A 20,738-nucleotide genomic window follows, 5' to 3' on the forward strand; every position below is an offset into this window, starting at 1 on the left:
CCTGAGAAACATTGTTAAAATTAGGAAATCCTGATGCTGAAAAACTAGTCCATGCATTTGTTACTTCCAGACTGGACCATTGTAATACATTATTAATAGCATGTCCTAATAACTCATTAAAAAGCCTCCAGTTAATCCAAAATGCTGCAGCTAGAGTTCTGACTGGAATTAACAAGAGAGATCATATTTCATTTTCTCTCCTTTAGCTCCCTGTAAAATCCAGAATTGAATTTAAAATTATTCTCCTCACATATAAATCACTTAATAATGAGGCTCCATCTTATCTTCAAGACCTCATAGTTCCATTTTTTCCCAGCAGAACTCTCTGTTCTCAGACTGCAGGTTTACTTGTGGTTCCTAGAGTTTCAAAATGTAGAATGGGAGGCAGAGCCTTTAGCTATCAAGCCCCTTTCCTGTGGAACCAGCTCTTAGTTCAGGTTCGGGAGACAGACACCCTCTCTACATTTAAGACTAGACTTAAAACTCTGAACCATCTCTTAGCTATGCTGCTATAAGTTAGTCTGCTGGGGGACCTCTACTAATACACTGAGCTCCTCTCCTCTCTCCTTATTCCTATATCCATTCAAATGCCACCATCGCATGTCATTAAGTAAACATTTTCTATCAAGATTCATTCATTCATCAATAATTGAGATACTAACATGTTATGTGTGTGTGTGTCTGTGTTACAGAAGTCATTAGAAATTTTCCACTTAAATACTTTGTTCATCAAGATCTGTGATTTAAGCATTCCCTTCCCTTCCATGTACATTAGATTACTGGCAGTTAGTATACATTAAACTATCTTAATGATGATGTTTATGCTGTAATAATAACAATATATATAACGTGAATTTGCAGTCAGCAAAGTGTAGGGTAGAGTAAATAAGTAGCAGAGTAAATGAACTTGGACTCATTAAAGGCAGGAACAATAAATATAAACTTGAAATTAAAATACAGAAATTAGGGTTTTTAACTATGTTTAGCTGTTTTCTTTTGCAAATGCATATGTGGCATTGTGCAGAATAGGAAGTAACAACACAGTTTAACACAGTTGAATGGAAACATATTTACTTTCAATCAAGATTCATTCATTTATCAAGAATTGAGATACTAACATGTTATCGTGTTAGAGATGATGAAGCACCATTACATCATTACATTTACATTATTAAATATAATTAAAGCAGTTGAACGCTATCTGAGGTACAATCTAACCAATGTGCTCTAATTGCCTTTTAATGACAAACAGGATTTGATTAGATAAACAATAAATTCCTATAGAAACACTTGTTGAAAAAAGGCACATTGTGAGTGTTGCCACAAATACAGGACTGTCTGCTTATGTTGGATTTTAGTTTCAGTTTATGACATTTTACAAAATGTTTTCTGAAAAATTGACTTGTGTGTAATTACATTTTAGTATGTTCTTGTCAATGAAATGTCAGGGTTAGAGATAAAAGAAATGAAAAGTTGAAAATTAAAGTAGTAATAAAGTTACAGATCCATAAAAACACTGAACTCAAACATATACTTGGCATGAACAACGTTTACAGGTAATGTCCTATCCAAGCAATTCTGGGACACAGTCATTGTCAGTCATTGTATTTGTACATTTCTAAAAGATAAAGAACCAAAGAAGAAATATTAATGAATCTGTGAGGCACGCTGCCCTTTTATAGGAGGAAGGGAATGCTACAGCCAAGATTTTTTTAAAACAACAAACATGTGAGGAGAAAGAAGGAAACACAATGAACAATAACATTTATTTTAGAAGAAATCTGAATTTTATTTATTTCAGTGTTTTAATGATAAAAACAATACAGAGCAGACAGAGCTGTACAAAAGCGGCCGTTTTATGTTCTATATTGATTTCTATCTGGGACAAGATATGGCAGACTGGCAACAATGTTTAAGGCACATCGCTCGACTCTGCAGGGGCCCAGTAGAGGGTGTCAAAGCTACAAACAATGATCTGCATCAGTCCAGACAGAAATTCATGAAAATACTGTAGATTTAACAGAGTATGATTGAAATGTTTGGTTATGACAAGTGGCATCATTAACTCATATCCATAAAGTGTTTTCTATTCTTATTTCTTTCTTTTTTTATTTGTTTGATTCTTTGTTTAGTATGATTTTTTGATTATTTGTGGGTTAGGGACATTATTTCAAGATCACTGAGTGCAAAAAAATTATAACAATACTATGATACATTTTCACAGACTTCTCAGTCAATACTCAGTATAGTACAAAAACACCATGATCTGGGTCTGCTTCACTGCATCATGGCCTGGCCAGCTTGCAGTAATTTGAGGGAAGATAAATTTCCAAGTGTATTTTAGGCACATTATATCTGTTAATATTCTTGACTTAGATGAAGCTCAGATCACATTTTATGACAAATTAGTGCAGAAAACTATGAAATCCTAAAAGAAAGAAATACTTTTTCTTGCCACTGTAGATGAAATCATTTGAATCACAGTTTATACACAATGTGTTTTGCTTTAAAGACAGTTCTCCTAAAATAAACAAATTGTAGTCGGTTAATTGAGAGTTACTCTTTTACACAGTACTGTTTTTCTTCCAGTTTTCCATCCACTTCATCAGATGAAATTTCCATTTCCGTCTCCACTTCCATTTGTTTCTTCTCCCCTGTCTCTGGATAAAATGGTGTGTCCAGGAGAGCTTTGTTTTTCTCTGATCTCGGGAGGCCTTCACGCAGAGAGTCATGGATCTTCTGCCATGAATCCATCTCTGATTTCCAAAGTTCAGATCTGGCTCTAATGAATTGTGACACTTCAGTTTCGGTGCCTTTGGCCAGACTGATGCTGTCTTTACAGATAAAGAAGATATCCATGCCAACGAAAAGAGCATTTACCGCAATGAGACCGGCCCTGGCTGACTTGGTGAGAGCAAGAGGCCCTTTGACTGCCGCCTGACCAATATCTGGGATGTCTGAGGCCACCCTGGGTACATTCCGTAAAGCCTTACCTTCCTGGGCCACCACCTTACCTGCACTTATAATCAGATCTTCACTTTTCACCAACTTAAAAGCGGAGGCAGCATCAACCAATGAATCAATACCTTTTCCAATAACACCAGTTTTACAGAGCACCTTGCCTATTTCCAGAGCCACATGTATCTCACTTGTTTCCCTGTTGCTCACCTGCTCCAGACAATCCTGGAGAGTCTGCACATCCTCTGTGAAGCTCTGAAAGACTTCACTGGCTTTCTTCTGGTGTTTACGATTAACTCCTATCTCTGTTGCAGTGGTAACAATGCTGTTGACTCCACTGGTGACTCCCAGTCCGATTCCAGTCATTGTCAGAGCTAGAGACACTCCAGCCGTTACAGGAATTAAAGCCAAACCAACGATGGAAAGCACACCTCCAACTGCCCCTACTGAGCTGCCTGCCACACTGGAGATCTTAGCACCTTTATTCATCTTGTCCAGCTGAACAGCATTCTCCTCAAGCTCGGCCAGAAACTGCATCATCCTGGGCTGTCGCTCACCAAACTCACTGATGAAGCCAGAACATGGTTCATCCTGAAACAAGAACACCATCCGGAAGGGCTGGTTCATCCTTATCAATAGGAAATTAAGGAAGAATAATGAAACACATGAAAATGACAGATGCCAGCATGTTACTTCGAAAATGGAGAAAAGGATTGAACGAAAGAGGAGACATCTTCACCAAATGATGTGCTAAAGGAAAAGTTCAGACCTAAATGTTTCTAATTTATTCTGTCAATACATAGTTAACACTTGTACCTGATTTCATCAAGCTGGTTAATGTGATCAAGCATCCTTTGAATGTCATCCTCAGAAAAACCCACATCCAGGTCTACCACAGCTTCCTCCGTCATGTTTGGGGAAAACTCACTGAAGCAGCTGTAAAGACACACACTCAGATCATCTGGAACAGATTTTATTTGTTGTGCAAATGTGCATCATGTTCATTAAATTTCAGTTTACCTTTTCTCTAAGGAATCACAGATTGTCTTGGTGGTTTGTATGTATTTGTCCAGCTGGTACGACAGCACCTCCACGTTCTGAAGTCTAGGAAAGAAGAAGACTTTTGCATCTCTCTTAAACTCGAGGAGGTGAGGGCAGATCATTCGAGCAACACTGGTGACAAACTGAACGTCTCCAAGGCTGAGCTCTCTGGGGAGATGTAACACCGGGTTGTCGGTGAACACATGCAAAGAAGTGGCTGCGAGCTTCTCCACTGCATCCAGGAAGCAGTCCAGCTTGTCCAGGCCTCCCAGAGTGTCCTTCAACACAGCAGCCAGCTCATTCTCCAGCTCTTTAAGCCTCGTGTCTGCAGTCACCGTGGTCACCTTGCTCTTTAGATATTGCCAAAAAGCTTGACCTTTGCTCTCTGACTTGGTAACATGGTCAATGTTGAGGTTTATGCTGTCGGTCCTTTCTTTGATGTCTATCATCATGTTTAATTCTGTCTCCCTTCGAAGCAGCCATTTAGAGATGCCCTCACAGAACCCCCTCACTGAGTTGATAAAGGTGATGGTATCTGTGGTGTAGCGGCACAGGGCCTCTTGTAGTTCCTGTCTGTAAGATAATGAACATCAACCAGCGAGTGAATTTCAACGCTTATTCAAATAATCCAATATCTCTTTTATGTTGTTTTTCCTATTTGGCTAAACCCTCCACACTCTACACTGTCAAACTTTTAACTCGTGTTCATTGTGTTTTTTATTGCATTTACACAGTTGGACCAACAGATGTCACCAGAGTACATCTGATTTCAAATGGTGTAGAAGGGTTCACATATTTTTGAGATCTTCAAGAAATATTCTAGGATTTGATCATGATAATCTGGAGCACTCGTATTTTAAACTGTGACAAACTGCATTTGTCGACTTTACCTAAAATCTTAAGGCAGCCCTTTGACTTGAGTTTTTAAGTTGAAACAAGCTAATTTTACAGTGTAGTGAAAGAAGTCGTGCTTTCAATATCTGACTTAAGTAAATGTGCAAGTAGGCTGTTATCAAAAAAATGGACTTAATGTATCAAAAGTGAAAGTACTTTGGTCCCTGCGACTGATAAATCATTTAGTGTGTACACAGCATTTTACTTTTGTAGCCGTCACAGGGCCTCTGGGTTGGGGAATAAACTAAACTATCTTTATTTTCTATTCTATTATCTTCTGCTTTTTGAGAAATACTTACTTCATTTACCTTTTTAGGCCTGAAGCCAATAATAAAATGTAAAGTGAGAACTTTAGAAGACAATGTCTTTTGAACTAGTAACAACTAATGTCTGTAACAAAGGGCCCAAACAACGCTGTTTGAATTTACAGTAGGAATAAAAGTTTTGTAGTACTGTATTTATTAGATACTTTTAATTAAGTTAAATCCTAATTTGACAAGTAACTAGTACCTACAGTTGTTAAATAAATGATGTGTGGTGAAATATTCACACTTTCATTAGTACATATAAAGCAAAATTACATAAATACGTAAAATAAATAAGTAAAAATACTTCAAATGTGAAGAGTACTTACTTAGGTATGGTATTCTAATACACAAAATCTACTCAGTTACGTGCCACAGCTGATTTAACAAGTACTTAGTTGAGTTAAAGTAGCTTAAAATCTTTGATGTTTTGTACATTTAAAGACACCTGACACTAACAGAGAAGCTGCACACGTGTTTCACCGTGTTTCAAACTTTTAGTTTAGTTCAGACAGGATCCAACTTTACCTTGCTGTGGACATGTTGCTCCTCTGTGTAGGAATCCTTCAGTTCCTTGTTTGGGAGTTTCTGTCCATGGATTAAATAACTCGTCACGACATTGTGTTAGGTTTCGTTTTCATTTGTTCTCTGAACCGCACCCATTTTGTTGTCTTTTACTTATTCGTGCCCCTGCAGTCAGCTGATTTTGTTTATCTGACAGTGTGAACTGGGAAACGACAAACTCACACACGGTGGTTCTGACTTCCTGATGCTACCTTCACGTACTGTCGGAAATATTCTCGAAACCGATTACATACCCACCAACGAAAATTAAAAGTAAAAAAAATAGTGTCTCCTTAAAGAAATAGTTTCACTTTGTAAAAAATATAATTCTGACTAGTGATGAATTATATATTTTAAAAGAAGAGAAAAAAAGCGGGGAAAACCTTAATGAGACAACAGATACTGGTAAACTGTTACTAATTATGCTGTTCTGCAAACGCCAGTGATCACATCAAGCAAATAGAAGTTTAGAAAATGTGCCTGATTTAAATAGAATTGAAAATAAAACACATTAATATTTTTTGTTTTTTGTTAAGAAAATGGTTTAGTATGTTTGATATGACAGAAGAGTATAGATTACAGTATTTGTTTACATGCTGTGTAGGACTTTTGCCATCACTCACTTTATGTTGGATGCTGTCCATCAATGTCTAAATGCCTTTCTCTGTGTATGTATGCACAGTGGATTATGTTTTAAGATTTTAATTATTTTTCCCTTTCTCTGAAGGTGATGTAATCATTGTCCTGTAAGCCCAGCGCAACTTGGCACCTTAGCGTGTGTAAGATGTAAATTAGGTATATTCATTTATTTATTCAAGTCATATGTGCTTATTCCTTGGGAACAAGCATCAAAAACATAATTTTACCCCAGACAATAGACATGTGCTTCACATGTGTGTAAGCAAAAGATACACATGCAAAAAAGTGACAGAAATGCAAAATACCTATGTGGAGTGACACAAAGACCCTCCCACCCCCTTACAAATAGAAACAGTCACAGCCAAAAGACATACAGTATACTGCAACGGTGTTCAATTTTAATGCAGCATGCAGTGCATCCAGAATGTTTTCACAGAGCTTAACCTTTTCCAGCCTTTTTCCAAAAATGGATTAAATTCATTATTTTCCTCACAATTCTACAAAAATTACCCTATGATGTCAAATTGAAAGACGTTTGTTTGATATCTTTGCAAATTTATTTATTAAAAAATCAGTCTGTGCTCAGTACTTAGCACTAATTACAGCCTCACATCTTTTTGAGTATGATGCTACAAGCTTGACACTCCTATTTTTCGGCAGTTTCTCTCGCTCTTCTTTGCAGCACCTCTTAAGCTCCATCAGGTTGGATGGGGAACGTTGGTGCACAGCCATTTTCAGATCTCTCCAGAGATGTTTGATTGGGTTCAAGTGTGGGCTCTTGCTGGACCATTCAAGGACATTTACAGAGTTGTCCTGTAGCCACTCCTTTGTTATCTTGACTGACTTCACTTTGACATTATGGGATATTTTTTACAGAATTTTAAGGAAAATAATGGATTTAATCCATTTTAGAATAAGGCTGTAACATGGGGAAAACTTTAAGCACTGTAAATACTTTCTGGAAATTGAAGTTGACTACAGGCCAGGTGGCCATCGGTTAGTGAGGTGACAGAAGGAGAGAGGTGCAGGGTCGGGGCCTCCCATGCTTTTTACACTGAAACTCTTTGACAAGCACCTGGAGACTCTGAACCCAGCACACTCATGTCAGAACGCTCACTCAGCTGCACTCGGCCCAGCAAAGACTCCCGGGGACCAGGGGGGAAAACACTGCTGACGTGGCAATGTCCTCATGCACCCAAGACAGCAGCAAACATCGGCAGAACAAACATCAACACAGCAGGAGTGGTCAAAAGTAACTAAGTACATTTACTCAATTAACGTGCTTCTAATTACTTCTACCATGCTTCAAGTACTTTTAATTTACCAAAGTATGTCCACTTTATGATACCCGATATTACAATTTAACAAAACACAACAAAAACACCAAGAGAGAACAAAACAGACGAGCTGTGTGGGTAACAAACAAGGGGAAGTGAAACTTGTGGTAGAATGATAAAATCTCTAAAAGGAAGTTTTTGACAACTGATCGTTTACATTTCTCTCTGCTGTGTTAACCTTTACTAAATTCTTCACAATCTGCACGGTGACATGGAGTAAACCTATCACAACACCAGCATTTGTTGTGTGATGAGAGTTAGTGTTGGTTGCATTAATGCATGTTAAATGTGACAGTAGTTCTGTGCTACACAAAGAGAACTGTGTGAATAAGGAACTCATGAAAACATGTTACCAGTTGTTAAAACTGTATCGACCGCACATTGCAATCCAGTCCAACTACTGATTGTTCGATTCACCGTGGAAGAAAGAAATGATTTTAACCCTGGAGACCAGTTGGGCTGTGGGTGCACCTTCACACAGAGAGTCTCACTAATCAGGTTCAATTACTGAGGACTGAAACAAATGTTCAAAGTGTGACCTCAACTATGAGAGCTTCGTTTTTTTCCCCTTGTTTTACTCCAGGGCACAATTTACTAGAAGCACTCCCTGAGCTAATGCTCACGGGGCACTCTAACAAGGCCCCGATTAGGGCTGGATTTACAGCGTGCTGAGTAAATGTCAGATTGGCATAAAGAGTCCACATGGGACCAGTGTGGGTGCAGACCTGACCACCAGCCTAGGATAATTGTTTAGTGAAAGCAAAGCAAGTGTTGAGAGGGTTTGAGAGGGAAGCAGCTGGAGCATCTCGGAGATGGTTAATGCTGAGCTCAGAGCAGCAGCGATGGCCAAACGTGTCTCTGACCGAAGTTCATCTGAGTATTTGACGTGTGGCCCTGAGGCCCGAGAGAAACATGATGACGACCTCATTCAGCAGACATCCAACCTGCACAGCCACTCTCTCTGACATCGCTGGTTACATGAGCAGCTGAACAACATTTTTCATCCTCATCATCAGAGCTGAAATGAAAAAACAAAACAAAAAAAAAACACTACGTTTAGTTCATTCACAATGTGCTGACGCTGCCAATAATGTGGAAGATGGCGACTTGTGTCTACTTTATGCTTTCATTAAAATTCAAAGGGAACTGTTTTTTTATTTTACTTCAGAAAGTAACCATAAATGATAAAATAAATGTAGACATTTTTTTACTTTCAGATTAGGATTTTACACTGTAGCAAAAATAGAGACATTTCATTAATTCTATAAACAAATGTATAAAATAAATAAAATGTATACCTCAACCAGATTTAACTAGAGAATCCTCAACATTTTGTAGTTTTTGTTTGTTTTTTCTGTGTGTGAGCTAAAGAGGTAAATAAAAAATGAGAAAGAAATAAGGAATGTTTTACAGTAATAAAAAAGCATTGATCCCCAGTGTGAAACTTACAAGCTGGCCTTCAATATGTAAAGTTATCATTATTACATTTAAAACATATGATCATTAAAAAAGTTATTATTATTATTTATTGTAGTTTTACTTATTTTAAACTTTGAATGCAGGACTTCCACTTGTAACAGAGCAGGTTCCTCTTAATTAAACAAACCACTGCACTTCATGTAACTTTTGGTCCTTTGTGATGAAGTCGTCTGAACACTAGGGGGCGACAAACTCCACAGAGCCGGGGCGGAGCAGGAGGGAAGGAGCTGTCCTCTCAGCACCACAGTCTCACACACACACACACACACACACCATATCTCTGCTAATACTGCACACTAATTACACAAACACTCTTTTTAAATAACACCATGAAGTCAAATGTGAGTTTTTTTAAAGCACCACCTCAGCATGAGATAATAAACCCATGCGCTTCAGGCAGCGTCTGTACGCCCTGATCCTCGCTGCTAATTGTCATTCACGGAGAATCATCTAATCAGAGCATGACTCCATATCTGCCTTTAAAGCTGGGAGCCGCAGTCTCATATCGCAGCTGTCAGTGGCGAGGGCGAGAGAAGCGAGAGCCCTAAGTCGGACCTTTAGTGAGATTACTTCAGGGGAGAGTGGCGGGGACGTGCGTGAGCGACTGCTGCAACAATTGGATCGGACAATAACAAGCCACAGATGCATAAATCTCAGCCGGTGCGCACAAGCGCAATTCAGTTACCCTCCATCTAAGAGACAGAGACACACACACACACAGAGAGAGAGGGAGAGAGAGAGAGAGAGAGAGAGAGAGAGAGAGAGAGAGAGCACCGACACCCCCTCCTTCCGCCCTCTCCACTCACAGAAAGAGAATTAAAAAAAAAAAAAAAAAAATCTGTAATATCTTTCCAGCGACGAGCCTCCATTGCTGCAGCGCGGTGTACGCACACACACACACACACACACACACACACACACACACACGCACGTGTGCACACATGCACACACACACACACACACACGCACAGTGGGTCTTTTTTAAAACGTCGCCAGAAAAGAAGCAAAAGCAGCCCGGACACTTAAGAACAGCCGGACTGCAGCGCACGTATGGAGCCGCTAACGCTGACATCGTGACACCAGCTCTGTCTGTCTGTGGATCTGTGCGAGCGTCTCTCCTGATTGTGTAATTTTTTTTTTTTTCATCCCCCCCCCTCCTCCCCTCCTTCCTGCAAAGCGGCCAAAAACCTGCATCCGAGAGGAGAGAAAGAAGCGCAAGCAGGAGCAGAAGAAGAAGAAGAAGAAGAAGAAGAGGAGGAGGAGGAGGAGGGGAATAAACAGGAGGATTGAAACAATCATCCAAATTCATTTTTCGTCCTATTACATGGCGCAAGGGCTAAACAAACGGGACCGTCCTGGGTGTGATACTGCCACGGTGAATTTGGATATCCAAGCAGCAGTATCAGCATCAGCATCAGCAGCAGCAGCAGCAGCAGCAGCAGCATCATCCTCCATCCGCGGCACAAGAAGCATCCTCAGCTGCGGCGGCGCCCGCACCGACTCCTCGTCCTCCTCCTGCCGGCTATATGTCGAGTGATGGTCGGCTTGCCTTGCTGGATGCTCCCGCTCTCTCCGGATCGTCGACGACCGAACCTCCTCTGACCGCAGACCCCCATTTTCGGCGGAAACCCTCCCAGAGCTATAGGGCTACATATGGAAACTGGGGATCAAAATTTTAGGAAAAAGGAAAAATATGAGCGGTTGATTTGATTTGTTTAGGTTTCACAGGTTTAGATCTGTTTCTGTTTGGTTTGTGTTTTTTTTTCTTCTCTGATTTAGTTCAAGCCTGCTAATCAATTCATTTCTTCCTTGAACCTTGATTTCCTCATTCCATCGGGTTGGTTTTGTCTTTTCTTTGAACCTCGCTATAAAACACCCGGAGAATCTCTTTGATTTCCTCTCGACAGGACTTGAACGCGTCCACTGTTTCCACTAATATGATAGATTTACCTGCTGCTTCCTCCGTGTCCCTCACCACTTTATTATTATCTCCCTGCTTGTTTTGCCTTTTGACTAACAAGTCCCGCTAGAATAATAATAATAACAATACTAACATTAGTGTGTAGGATAGTTTTGGATTTCTTCTGAATTCTTATTAGAAACTGTGATTAAAGTAACAGTAACTCATTGTAACAGACATATTGAAGTGTTGTACTTTAAGCTTGTCATTACTTTAAACACCACCAACCATCTCTTTGCTCCATCTGAGCTCATGTTAATTCAGCTCTGACCATAACCTTTACAAGTCAGGCCTGGTAGACATTATCACACTTCTATTATTAGGCTCCTAGGCTTTAGGACATAATTAATCCTTTATAGCTGTATAGCTGTTGATATTATTCTTATTATTCTTACTCTTCTTATTCTCGTGGCTGTAGTGTGGACTCCATCTGCAGCTCCAGGCCTGCTGAGGTGCTGTCAACCTCTGAATACCTGGTTTTGTTTTCTGTTTGTTCATCTTTTTGCGGTATAAAAGTAAGAATAAACTTAGAAGAGAGGCTCCATCACCCCACGCCCCTGAGAAAACAAACCCTCCCTTCCATCCCCTACTTGTTTCTCTTGCTGTGGTCCTCACCCAAACGCAACCATAAGGTTCCTACCGCATCCTCCTCCTCCTTCTTCCCTCTCCTTCCGCTCCAGTATAGCCCGGTTTTTCGGTTTGGTTTGGTCCCGCAAATTTTCAAATATTTACTTCCTGTACATCAAGAGGAAAGGGGGTCCCCCTTTCATGGAATGCGGAAACATGGGTCTGTTCGACCGCGGAGTCCAGATGCTGCTGACCACGGTGGGAGCCTTCGCGGCCTTCAGCCTCATGACCATCGCGGTCGGCACGGACTACTGGCTGTACTCCCGCGGCGTGTGCAGGACCAAGGCCATGAGCGAGAACGAGACCAGCAAGAAGAACGAGGAGGTGATGACCCACTCGGGCCTGTGGAGGACCTGCTGCTTGGAAGGTAAGAAGAAACTGGCTCCACAGATCTTTTTAACATTTACTGCATCAACATGGATTTTATTCCAAGCCTGAACCACACTGATGCAATTGTTTTGCCATGGGATGGCTCTCAGAGGGTTTCACTTGCATGATCAGTCCGAGGGGTCAAAAGATCATTAAAACAATCACTTAATTCATTGTTAATGAAAACAATGTAATGAAATTAAACAATCTGAGAAAGAAATATGATATGGCACAAGGTTGTGCTGCTTCATTTTAAAGGCTCACAAGGCCAACTAAAGTTTCATATAGATCACACAGACTTAACTTTCCACTTGGGTGTTCAGCTTCTGGACAGGAGCTTCAAGATTAGTGAAGGGATGACAAGGAAGTTGCATTGCAACCACCAATAACATTTTCTCTTTTGTTGCTCAGATGACACAGTCCAACATGGAAAAGTCACTTTTTTGGTTAGAGTGACTATTAGCACTTGATTTTAAAGCGTCACAAAGCAAAAATAAAACTTGGCAATAGGCCGTCGAGGCTAAAACCCAATTAAAAATCAAACTGCTGCAGCTGTTTTTTAGGGTGTTTGGCTTGTGCAGGCAGGGTAAAGTAGGTTTCTGATTGCAGTCTTGCATAAAAAGCCTCCCACACTGCTCTGGAAGAGTTTCTCTAGCCAGGTATTAGAGTTGAAATAATTAAATAATATCACATTTACAAGCTGTAGTTGGGGGGAAACATTCATCATATATCAACCTGACGTACTGTACTGACAGTGGTGTAATCCTAGTCAAGGAAAACTGCAGCCGCTCACAGACAGGACAGGCCGCTCATTATCATAATGAAGACGCAGGTTTCAAGACGACCTCCAGAGTCCGCTCCGTCAGAAGGAGGCGGCATGTTTCACGTCGTGCTCCGGTGGAGGCACCGGGTGCTGACTTGGGAGTGAGGGCGACGTAACCTTGCGAGGGTACAGAGTGTTACAAATCTGCTCATCTCCTTAGCTGTGAAATCCTAAAAGGCTGCGCTGTCTGACTTTGTGCTCCTCTGGCTCCTGTGATAAGCAACCGGACTCTGTGCACCTTCTGCTCAGAGCTTAGTCAGTGGTTTAAAGCAACAACTCCAGCTTACAGACAACGATTTCGCTATTTTTATGAAAACAAGTGAAGGCACCAAAACAGCGTGAAAGGTGTCTCTTGCTGCGTTGAACCTCATTTTTACTCAAATTCAAGAATCCAATTTTCAGTTCTACATCTAATGACAGTGTTGGCGCCTCAGCCGTGCCTGAGAAGCTGCTCAGGTGTCAACAACAGAAAACTGTGGTTACTCCAGAGGAGAGTGTGTTTGGAAAGAGCTCAGCCCACCTTCTCTTGGTAAAATAAATAACACTGAATGGTGATACAGATGTAAACACTGTTCCTACAGTGGTAACTTAACTAATACATAGGATTAATCACAGCTGGAGTTGAGCTGGAACAGCGACTGGAGTGGGTATTTAATTGGCAAACAACGTGGCACGAGTCAAGATGAGATCAAGACATCGCACTCTGGGCCTGGTGTGTGTGAGTGTGTGTGTGTGCTGCTTTTCAAATTGGCACAACGAGCCTCTTCCTTTGAATCCAGGATCAAAATGGCAGGAAATAAACTCAGATTTGTCATTTGAGATTCATGAATGATCCCCGGCCCAGAAGAGGCGAGGCAGTGTCAAAAGGCGACCACTGCGTTTACTCACCGGGGTCAGATTCATTTCAATTCTAATTCAGATGGCTTCCTGCTCAGGAAATTGGGTCCTAAAAAGTGGGTACATTTAATTATAGGTAGTCTGCACATTTTATACCCAAAATCAGAGAGAAACTGAAAAACAGAAAAGTAGAGAGCGGATGCAGCTGGGTGAAGGCAGGAGATAAGCAGGCTGCTCGCTGCAAACCCAGCCTCGTTCGGCATAGAGTCAGGAGGAGAGATATCAAGTTAAACATTTCAGATGTTAATTAGGCTTCAGTTTGCTGCTCAGCTCAATTAATTCAAAGTGCCAAAATGACTAGTATTCATCTTTCCCCCAGCTCTTGCTTAAATGAAGTCTTGCTGGTGATCAGGCAGAAACCAGGGCTGCAAAATGTTGAAGTAGGCCCTCTGTCCTCACCGCAGCTGTGAACATAGACTGTGTGTTTGGCAGAGGAGGCCCACACATCCTGCTCGCAGAGTGGACACAGGTGGGCGATGGTGTGTGTTTGTATAACCAGCTATCTGAGAGGACAACCTGTGAAAAAGCAAAATGGGAATACCCACACTGGGTGCTTCAACACCTCGACCTCTGCTTCGCTCACTGTTTGTGAGAAAAACATGATCATCTCAGTCCTGGAAAAGCAAAGAATTGTGTCTCTACAGTGGATTCATTAGAACTGCAGCTAACAGCTATTAAACAATATGAAATGTTTGTCTGTCAAAGTAAAACAAATGGTTATACTCATTGGACATTTTAGTTTCCTAAAGTTTAAAGGCTCGATGACTGTGGAACCACAACACATGTGACTACAGGAAGTGTGGCTCCTGAGAGAGAATTCAACTGGTGAAGCATGAACAGTGCACACAGCAAACACATGTGTTGCTGATAAATTGGCCCCTGGAGTCCACGGCTTCTCCGTCTGATCTGGGACATCTGTAAGAGCCTCCCCCCTGCGGTGTCAGCCAGGTGTACTGCAGTGTATTTGCCGCTAATCTCAGGCATTCATCTTCATTACAGCGCCACCCTCAGGCTCCTCGGTGGCTACAGGAGGAGAGACTCAAAGTGAGGGAGAAGGTGTGGGAGAGAAATGGTGGACTACATGATGAAAGAGGGGCCACCACACTTCTGATAGTTTTTTCTTTGTTGAATAAAGTGAAGCTTCTCTGTCCCTTTAAATATGTGCAACGCAAATTTCTGTAGTTCAACAGTGCACATTAATTTCTGTTTTATGTTTTATTTATTTTCATTATCAATTGTTGCACTGTTTGTTAATTGTTTGAAAAGAAAGCAGATTCATTTCAGTAGGAATGCTTTAACTGTCTGCAGTCATGCTAGCAGCTGTTTGCTTATAATAACAATGGTAAGAGGCTGGTGGGGAGAGAAGAATCTCAGGCCAAACACTGAATATTGTGCTGAGAGCTCCTAACAGTCAGTGGCTGTTTCTGGATTTTTGTCAACTCTGGAGTTTCTTTCATCTGTTGTTCTGGTAGAAAGAAGAAACTGTCCTTTTTTAACTAGATCAATTGCCACTTCAGTACAGCCTCCCACAGCTCCCGTCAGTCAGCACAGATCACAGTTCATATATCCTACCTCGTGATCTTATCGAAAGGCATGTGGGAGTGTCAGTGCAGTGCACTTTCGCACTTAAGCATGTTCGAATGCTGATGTTTGTGGCCGTATTCTAGTAGAGAGGCAGACAGCGGATGTGAGTGGCATAGAGGAGCGGGATTACTCTCATAGTCCAATCAGATAAGGATTACCCAGCCGGTGTAAGCCCACCCAGGCTAATGTCCCAAACCTAAAGTAGGCATTATACTGTCATGACACCAGTCCACTGTACAATACATCCAGCTGCAGGTCGGTTTATAGATATACATCAGTTGAAAGTGAAGTATATTCAGGACCACTTGTTGAGGCATAAACTGAGCCTTCTCTCCACTGTCAGCATGGTGTCACTATTCTGGGCTGTCTGTCCCCTCATCTGATATCAGGCTATGGAAAGTGACTGAGCTCTATTGCACTGCAGTGTCACTCTGCTCTGCAGCCGGCGATGGATGGAATTCATTTTGTCTGCCTTTCACCGGAGCTCCACTGGGACTGCACTCCTGAACATGACTGCTTTATTGGTCTCCACCTTGCCCTCTCTATTGCCCACCAAGGCCATATTACAGGCCAGAGATTTTCAGATTAGGCTGAGGCAGGATAGTAGAAGACTGTGACCCTAGGTTGTGTTACTGTTGAATTTGCCATTTGTTACAGTTTTGCAGCCAGTGGCACTGGGATCTCAGTGTAGAGATCATTGACCATGTCCGACTGCAGCTTGGGGTCTGTTATACAGGAGTCATTTCAGCTTTCAGCTCTAGACGGATATAATGTGTTATAAACACACCACTGACACCAGATGGAGAAAAATGCTTGGTAATAGAAACAAATATAGAGGGAAGTTCACCGGACAGAAGAAGTGCATTCATACAGTACAGAGTACATCCCATGCATCTGTCTGTAAGTAATGACTGCACACTGACACCATACGAAGGTGTAACGTAACAGAAAGAGAGATCAAATTATTAGTCAAATCTTAGTAGAAGCATTTGGTCCTGACTGAGTCTCCGAGGTGAAATGGACAGTAGAGACGTGCAATGGCACTGTAATTGGTTCAGTGTATGATTGATGGCTCAGTTGGATTTGATCTATAGGAGCGGGGCTGTAAACTTCGGTGGCACTTTCCCATAAATGCTGTCACCCACTTTGAGTGGAGACAACCCCCCCCCACCCCACCCCCCCTCCACTGTGCAGAGAGGAAGCGCCTCAGTTATAAATTAGAAAAAAAATAAATGAATTGAAGAGCAAGCGTTAAAGATGGGACATGCATCAAAGAGGAGCAACATTTCAATTACTACAAAATAATTATGCTCTGACCCCGACGTATCACCATTATTACAGCCAGCATGACTGCATGTGTGAGCGTGTGTGTGTGTGGCTCTAGCTTTGATTTACACATGTTATGTTTAGCTGCAGTTGGTCCTGTTGGGTGGAGTCTGTCTTTATCCTACATGACCAGAGAACAAATCAATACGAAACACACCCTGGGCTAGTCTTTGTGTAAGCACACACTGTGTGGCACTGCAACTCACCACAGCGTCATACTGTAGGCAGGGTCTGCCGACTGCCAGCTATCACGAGCATTTCCACGTCGTCATGCTCCTGCAACTGACAGGACAAAATGCAATATACACACACACACACAGGCTTAAAGGACCAGTCTGCCAAAAACGGGTGTTTTAAAGATAAAACATTTCAAACATCTGCGGGCTTGAAAGGTGACACTGTCGCCACCATTACAGATGGCTACAATTAGGAATGACAGATGAGAACAATAAATAATGAAATCAAACAGCTGTGTATTCAGTCATAAACATGAGGGAAAGGGACAGAAAAGATGAAGGTAATGCTGCAGTAGTTTCACCAATTTCACCAGCTAAGTGCCTACAAATCAATACAAATCATTCAAAGCTGCTCTTCAAGTCTGCAGACTGCTTCTTAATGTTTCATAACATGAGAGGAACTTACTCTGTTTTCCTGCCCCGAGTTAGACGAAGTGATTGAAACTACTTTTCATATCTTACATTATATATAAAGGGGGACAGGGGAAGGCGGGTAATTCAGCATAGAATAGAAAATAACCACACAGAAAAGTTTTTTTTTTCATTTAATATAATAAATAAAATTGATTGAAATTATCTTTAGTTGCAGATCTACACATATTATTTTAAAAAAATCCAAACTATAGTTAAAAAACATGTCTTGGTATCCAGCTCATTCAGACTCCACAACCGTCTGCTTGTATTCGCTCTCAGGTTACTGTTCATCTAAGAAATGTTGTTGAAAATGTAAAGTTTCCATGTCAAAGTGCCTTGAACAACCACTCGATTTTCAATGAGATTGCTCTGATTACATAGAATTGATCCTCTTACAATGACAGTGTAATTACCAGCAGGCCAATCTCTGATTCCATCGCAGCAGAGCTCCTCTCCATTCCACTTCAGCAGCCGTATCCTTAAGCTGTGGAAGCACCCCAAAGAGACCCAGTAGTAAATGATAATTAACTGCAGATACAATCCATTCATTTTAAAGAGGTGCGATTCAATCCTGTTTTTCCTGCAATCGCACAAAGTACGGCAATGTGCCTTTTGATTAATTGGTGGTGTCTGTGGCGCAGTTCATTTGCAATCTATTACACTGTATTTGCTTTGTGTCAGAATGCAGCCCAAACACACTGCATCATCTCAGAGTTGGGGGAAGGGACACGGCAGAGTTAGAGTCTGTTTGGTGGTTTCGCCCCAGCTGACTGTGCACCTGCCTGTTCATAATGATACTAATCCTCCTAATGATGCTAATGCTGCTAACACCGAAAACAGTAATTATTGTAGAACGGATGTATAAGAGCTGTATGGATTGCTACTTTGACCTTGGTTCACTTTCTCAGGGCCAGTGTGCAGTGTCTGTATTCTAGCATTACCCCTATTTAAAGGGTCATTTCACCCAAATCAGAAAAACTGGGTCTACACAGTGGTCACTTTATTTCATTAGGTAAATTATACATTATACTGAGTGTATTTATTCTTTAGCCAGACATTTTCTTTTCTGCTAAATATAGGTTCTCAGTGAAAACCGTTCACAATAAGAAACAGTATTTCAGATATTTTTTCGAACCACCTCCATTACACTATAGAGTGATAGTTCAGTTTTACTGTTTAATAACTTTCAGCCTGACAGAGAATTAACTAGCAACTACAGTATTTTTGAGTAATAATTTAATTTATTGAGCAAAATTTAATTGTGTTAAGCATTAAAACATTCTCATATCATGTTTTGTTTTTGGGGAAATTATTGCTCTTGTGATATTGGTTTCACTTATATCATGTGGCCCTACTCCATTGTTTTAGGGATGCAGCAAAAGTGGAAATATTAAAATCTGACACGGTTAGTGTTTTAATCTTTAATTCACTAGTGATAAAGGATCTTTGTGTTTTGGACAATAAGTCAGATTAAATTTGACATTTGAAGACCACATTGTGGACTTTTGTTATTGCATCATTTTTGGTATAAACCGACTTAACTAAGATTATTCTTGATGTTACATCTGCATATAATGCCGTAGCCATTTAATTATGAGGTACAGTAGTGCTGATTTTAGTTATCACAATATGCATGTCTCAGAAAGTGTAGCTGCTGTGATGATGCAGTTAACAAAGATCCAAACGCACAAACAGACCTGAAGAGAGGTGACAGAGATGTTCCTACCTCAACAAAGCCTCTTAGCACCTCGCTGCTGACAGCTCTGCGTCCGCCGTCCGAGCCAAAAAAGCACTCCTCACGGAGATCTCAGGCCTGGACTGAGGCAGCGGGGGAGCTGCATGCTCCTGTAGCTGGACAGTGGGTCACTGCCTCGGGCCAGGTGGAGGACAGAGGAGGGGGGGGTGGAGGTAGCGCCAGCAGGGCAGAGTCTGAGACTGACAGATGGAGGCAGAGGGTAAGGAGGAAGGAAACAGATAGCATGTTCTACAGATATGTTGCACAGCCAGGCTGATAGGATGAAGGTGATCCAGGCCAGATGGCTCAGCATAGTATGTGTGCATCTGTATTTGATCTGTATTTGTTTTCTGTTTTTATGTTACATCCACCCTGGTTCCTGTTCCAACACTATTCCCAAAGGTTTCAGCGGCTTTATAGGAAATTGATGACTTTTGTAAAATAAAAATAAAGAAATGGAACCCACTCCTGTATGATCATATTGATAACAAACGCCCCCAAAAGAACCAAAAGCGGCCTTCTTTGCCTGTCTGTCTCTCTTGGAGGACGTCAGAGCTGCTTATCGGCGTGACGCTGCTCAGATGGCCGTGTTTATTGCACTCCAGAGTGAGTATTTACTGCAGTCGACAGGGCTGGCAGACCCCACTGTCACAGCAAATGGTGCTGTTGGAAAACAAACAGTTGTAATGAGACCGTATCTGTGGAGTGAAAACAGCTTTGATACAAAACACGCAAGGTTGTGTTAGTAGCGGTTAGTTCACTGACGGGGTTAAGACACCTTAGTTCAGTTTATGTTATTGTATATTCAAACAGCTGCCTCCCCCTAAAAATGTAAATGTATCAAATGGTGAAACTTCGACTGATTCAGCTCCTGTTTATTCTATCACTCACATGTCTCAGCATGGCAGCTTGATAGAGTGATTTGGGTGTTTAACCTGAAGGATGATGATTTAATAGGCTTCCAACAGGAAATGATGTAAACCTGGTGTCTGGGAAAGGCTGACACTCGATTATTCATGTCTGTGGAGGTGCGTACAGTACTGTAACTCCAACGCTTAGACAAAGCACAAGGCGAACTGCTGACGATGCTGCTGATTTTTGTTGGGATAAAGAAGACAATGCCGGGCTAATCCGCAGATCAGAGCGAATCAGGGAATTTGTCAAAATGAAGTCGCCGCTGTTATCATCGCTACATCCTGATGTAGGCGACGATAAGGTGTTGCAAAGTCCACTGAGGAGGATGATGTAATTTCCAGTCGAGCGTGCTTTGCGCTCTCTCCTCCCCCTCTCTCTTCTCCTGTGTGTGTGTGTGTGTGTGAGTGTGAGAATGTGTGTGCGCTCACCTTCATGTTTCTGTATCTCTGAGAGCAGTAAGGAACAGGATGAATTTTTAATGAAGAGCAGCGTGTCTTCCCTTTGCTCTCTCAGATCACTTTCCAGGACAGGGAGTCTCTCATGATCATGGCAGCGTGCACACAGGTAGCGCTCAGTGAGCAAAAGTCACACACACACACACACACACACACACACAAGTAGAGTGTCACCTGGAA

General features: G+C 41.5%; 2 protein-coding genes across 2 annotated transcripts in view; one reads left to right on the forward strand and one right to left on the reverse strand.

Moving 5' to 3' along the window:
• Positions 1–2,024: 2,024 nt before the first annotated feature.
• LOC113155794 lies at positions 2,025–5,956 on the reverse strand. Its single transcript, XM_026350489.1, has 4 exons — positions 5,727–5,956; positions 3,979–4,572; positions 3,775–3,894; positions 2,025–3,586 (listed from the first exon to the last, which is right to left on the reverse strand). Exons 1-4 carry the CDS (start codon positions 5,738–5,740, stop codon positions 2,557–2,559), a joined length of 1,758 nt encoding a protein of 585 aa, XP_026206274.1. The 5' UTR covers positions 5,741–5,956; the 3' UTR covers positions 2,025–2,556.
• A 4,510-nt stretch (positions 5,957–10,466) lies between these two features.
• cacng2a (calcium channel, voltage-dependent, gamma subunit 2a) overlaps positions 10,467–20,738 on the forward strand; it is a 42,355-nt gene continuing 32,083 nt past the window's right edge. The window contains exon 1 of the mRNA XM_026356777.1: positions 10,467–12,171. Within this exon, the coding sequence (XP_026212562.1) occupies positions 11,946–12,171 (226 nt within the window). The 5' untranslated portion in view covers positions 10,467–11,945. The remainder of the gene's footprint in view (positions 12,172–20,738) is intronic.

The sequence above is a fragment of the Anabas testudineus genome, chromosome 8 (genome assembly GCF_900324465.2).
Source record: "Anabas testudineus chromosome 8, fAnaTes1.2, whole genome shotgun sequence".
NCBI lineage: Eukaryota > Metazoa > Chordata > Actinopteri > Anabantiformes > Anabantidae > Anabas > Anabas testudineus.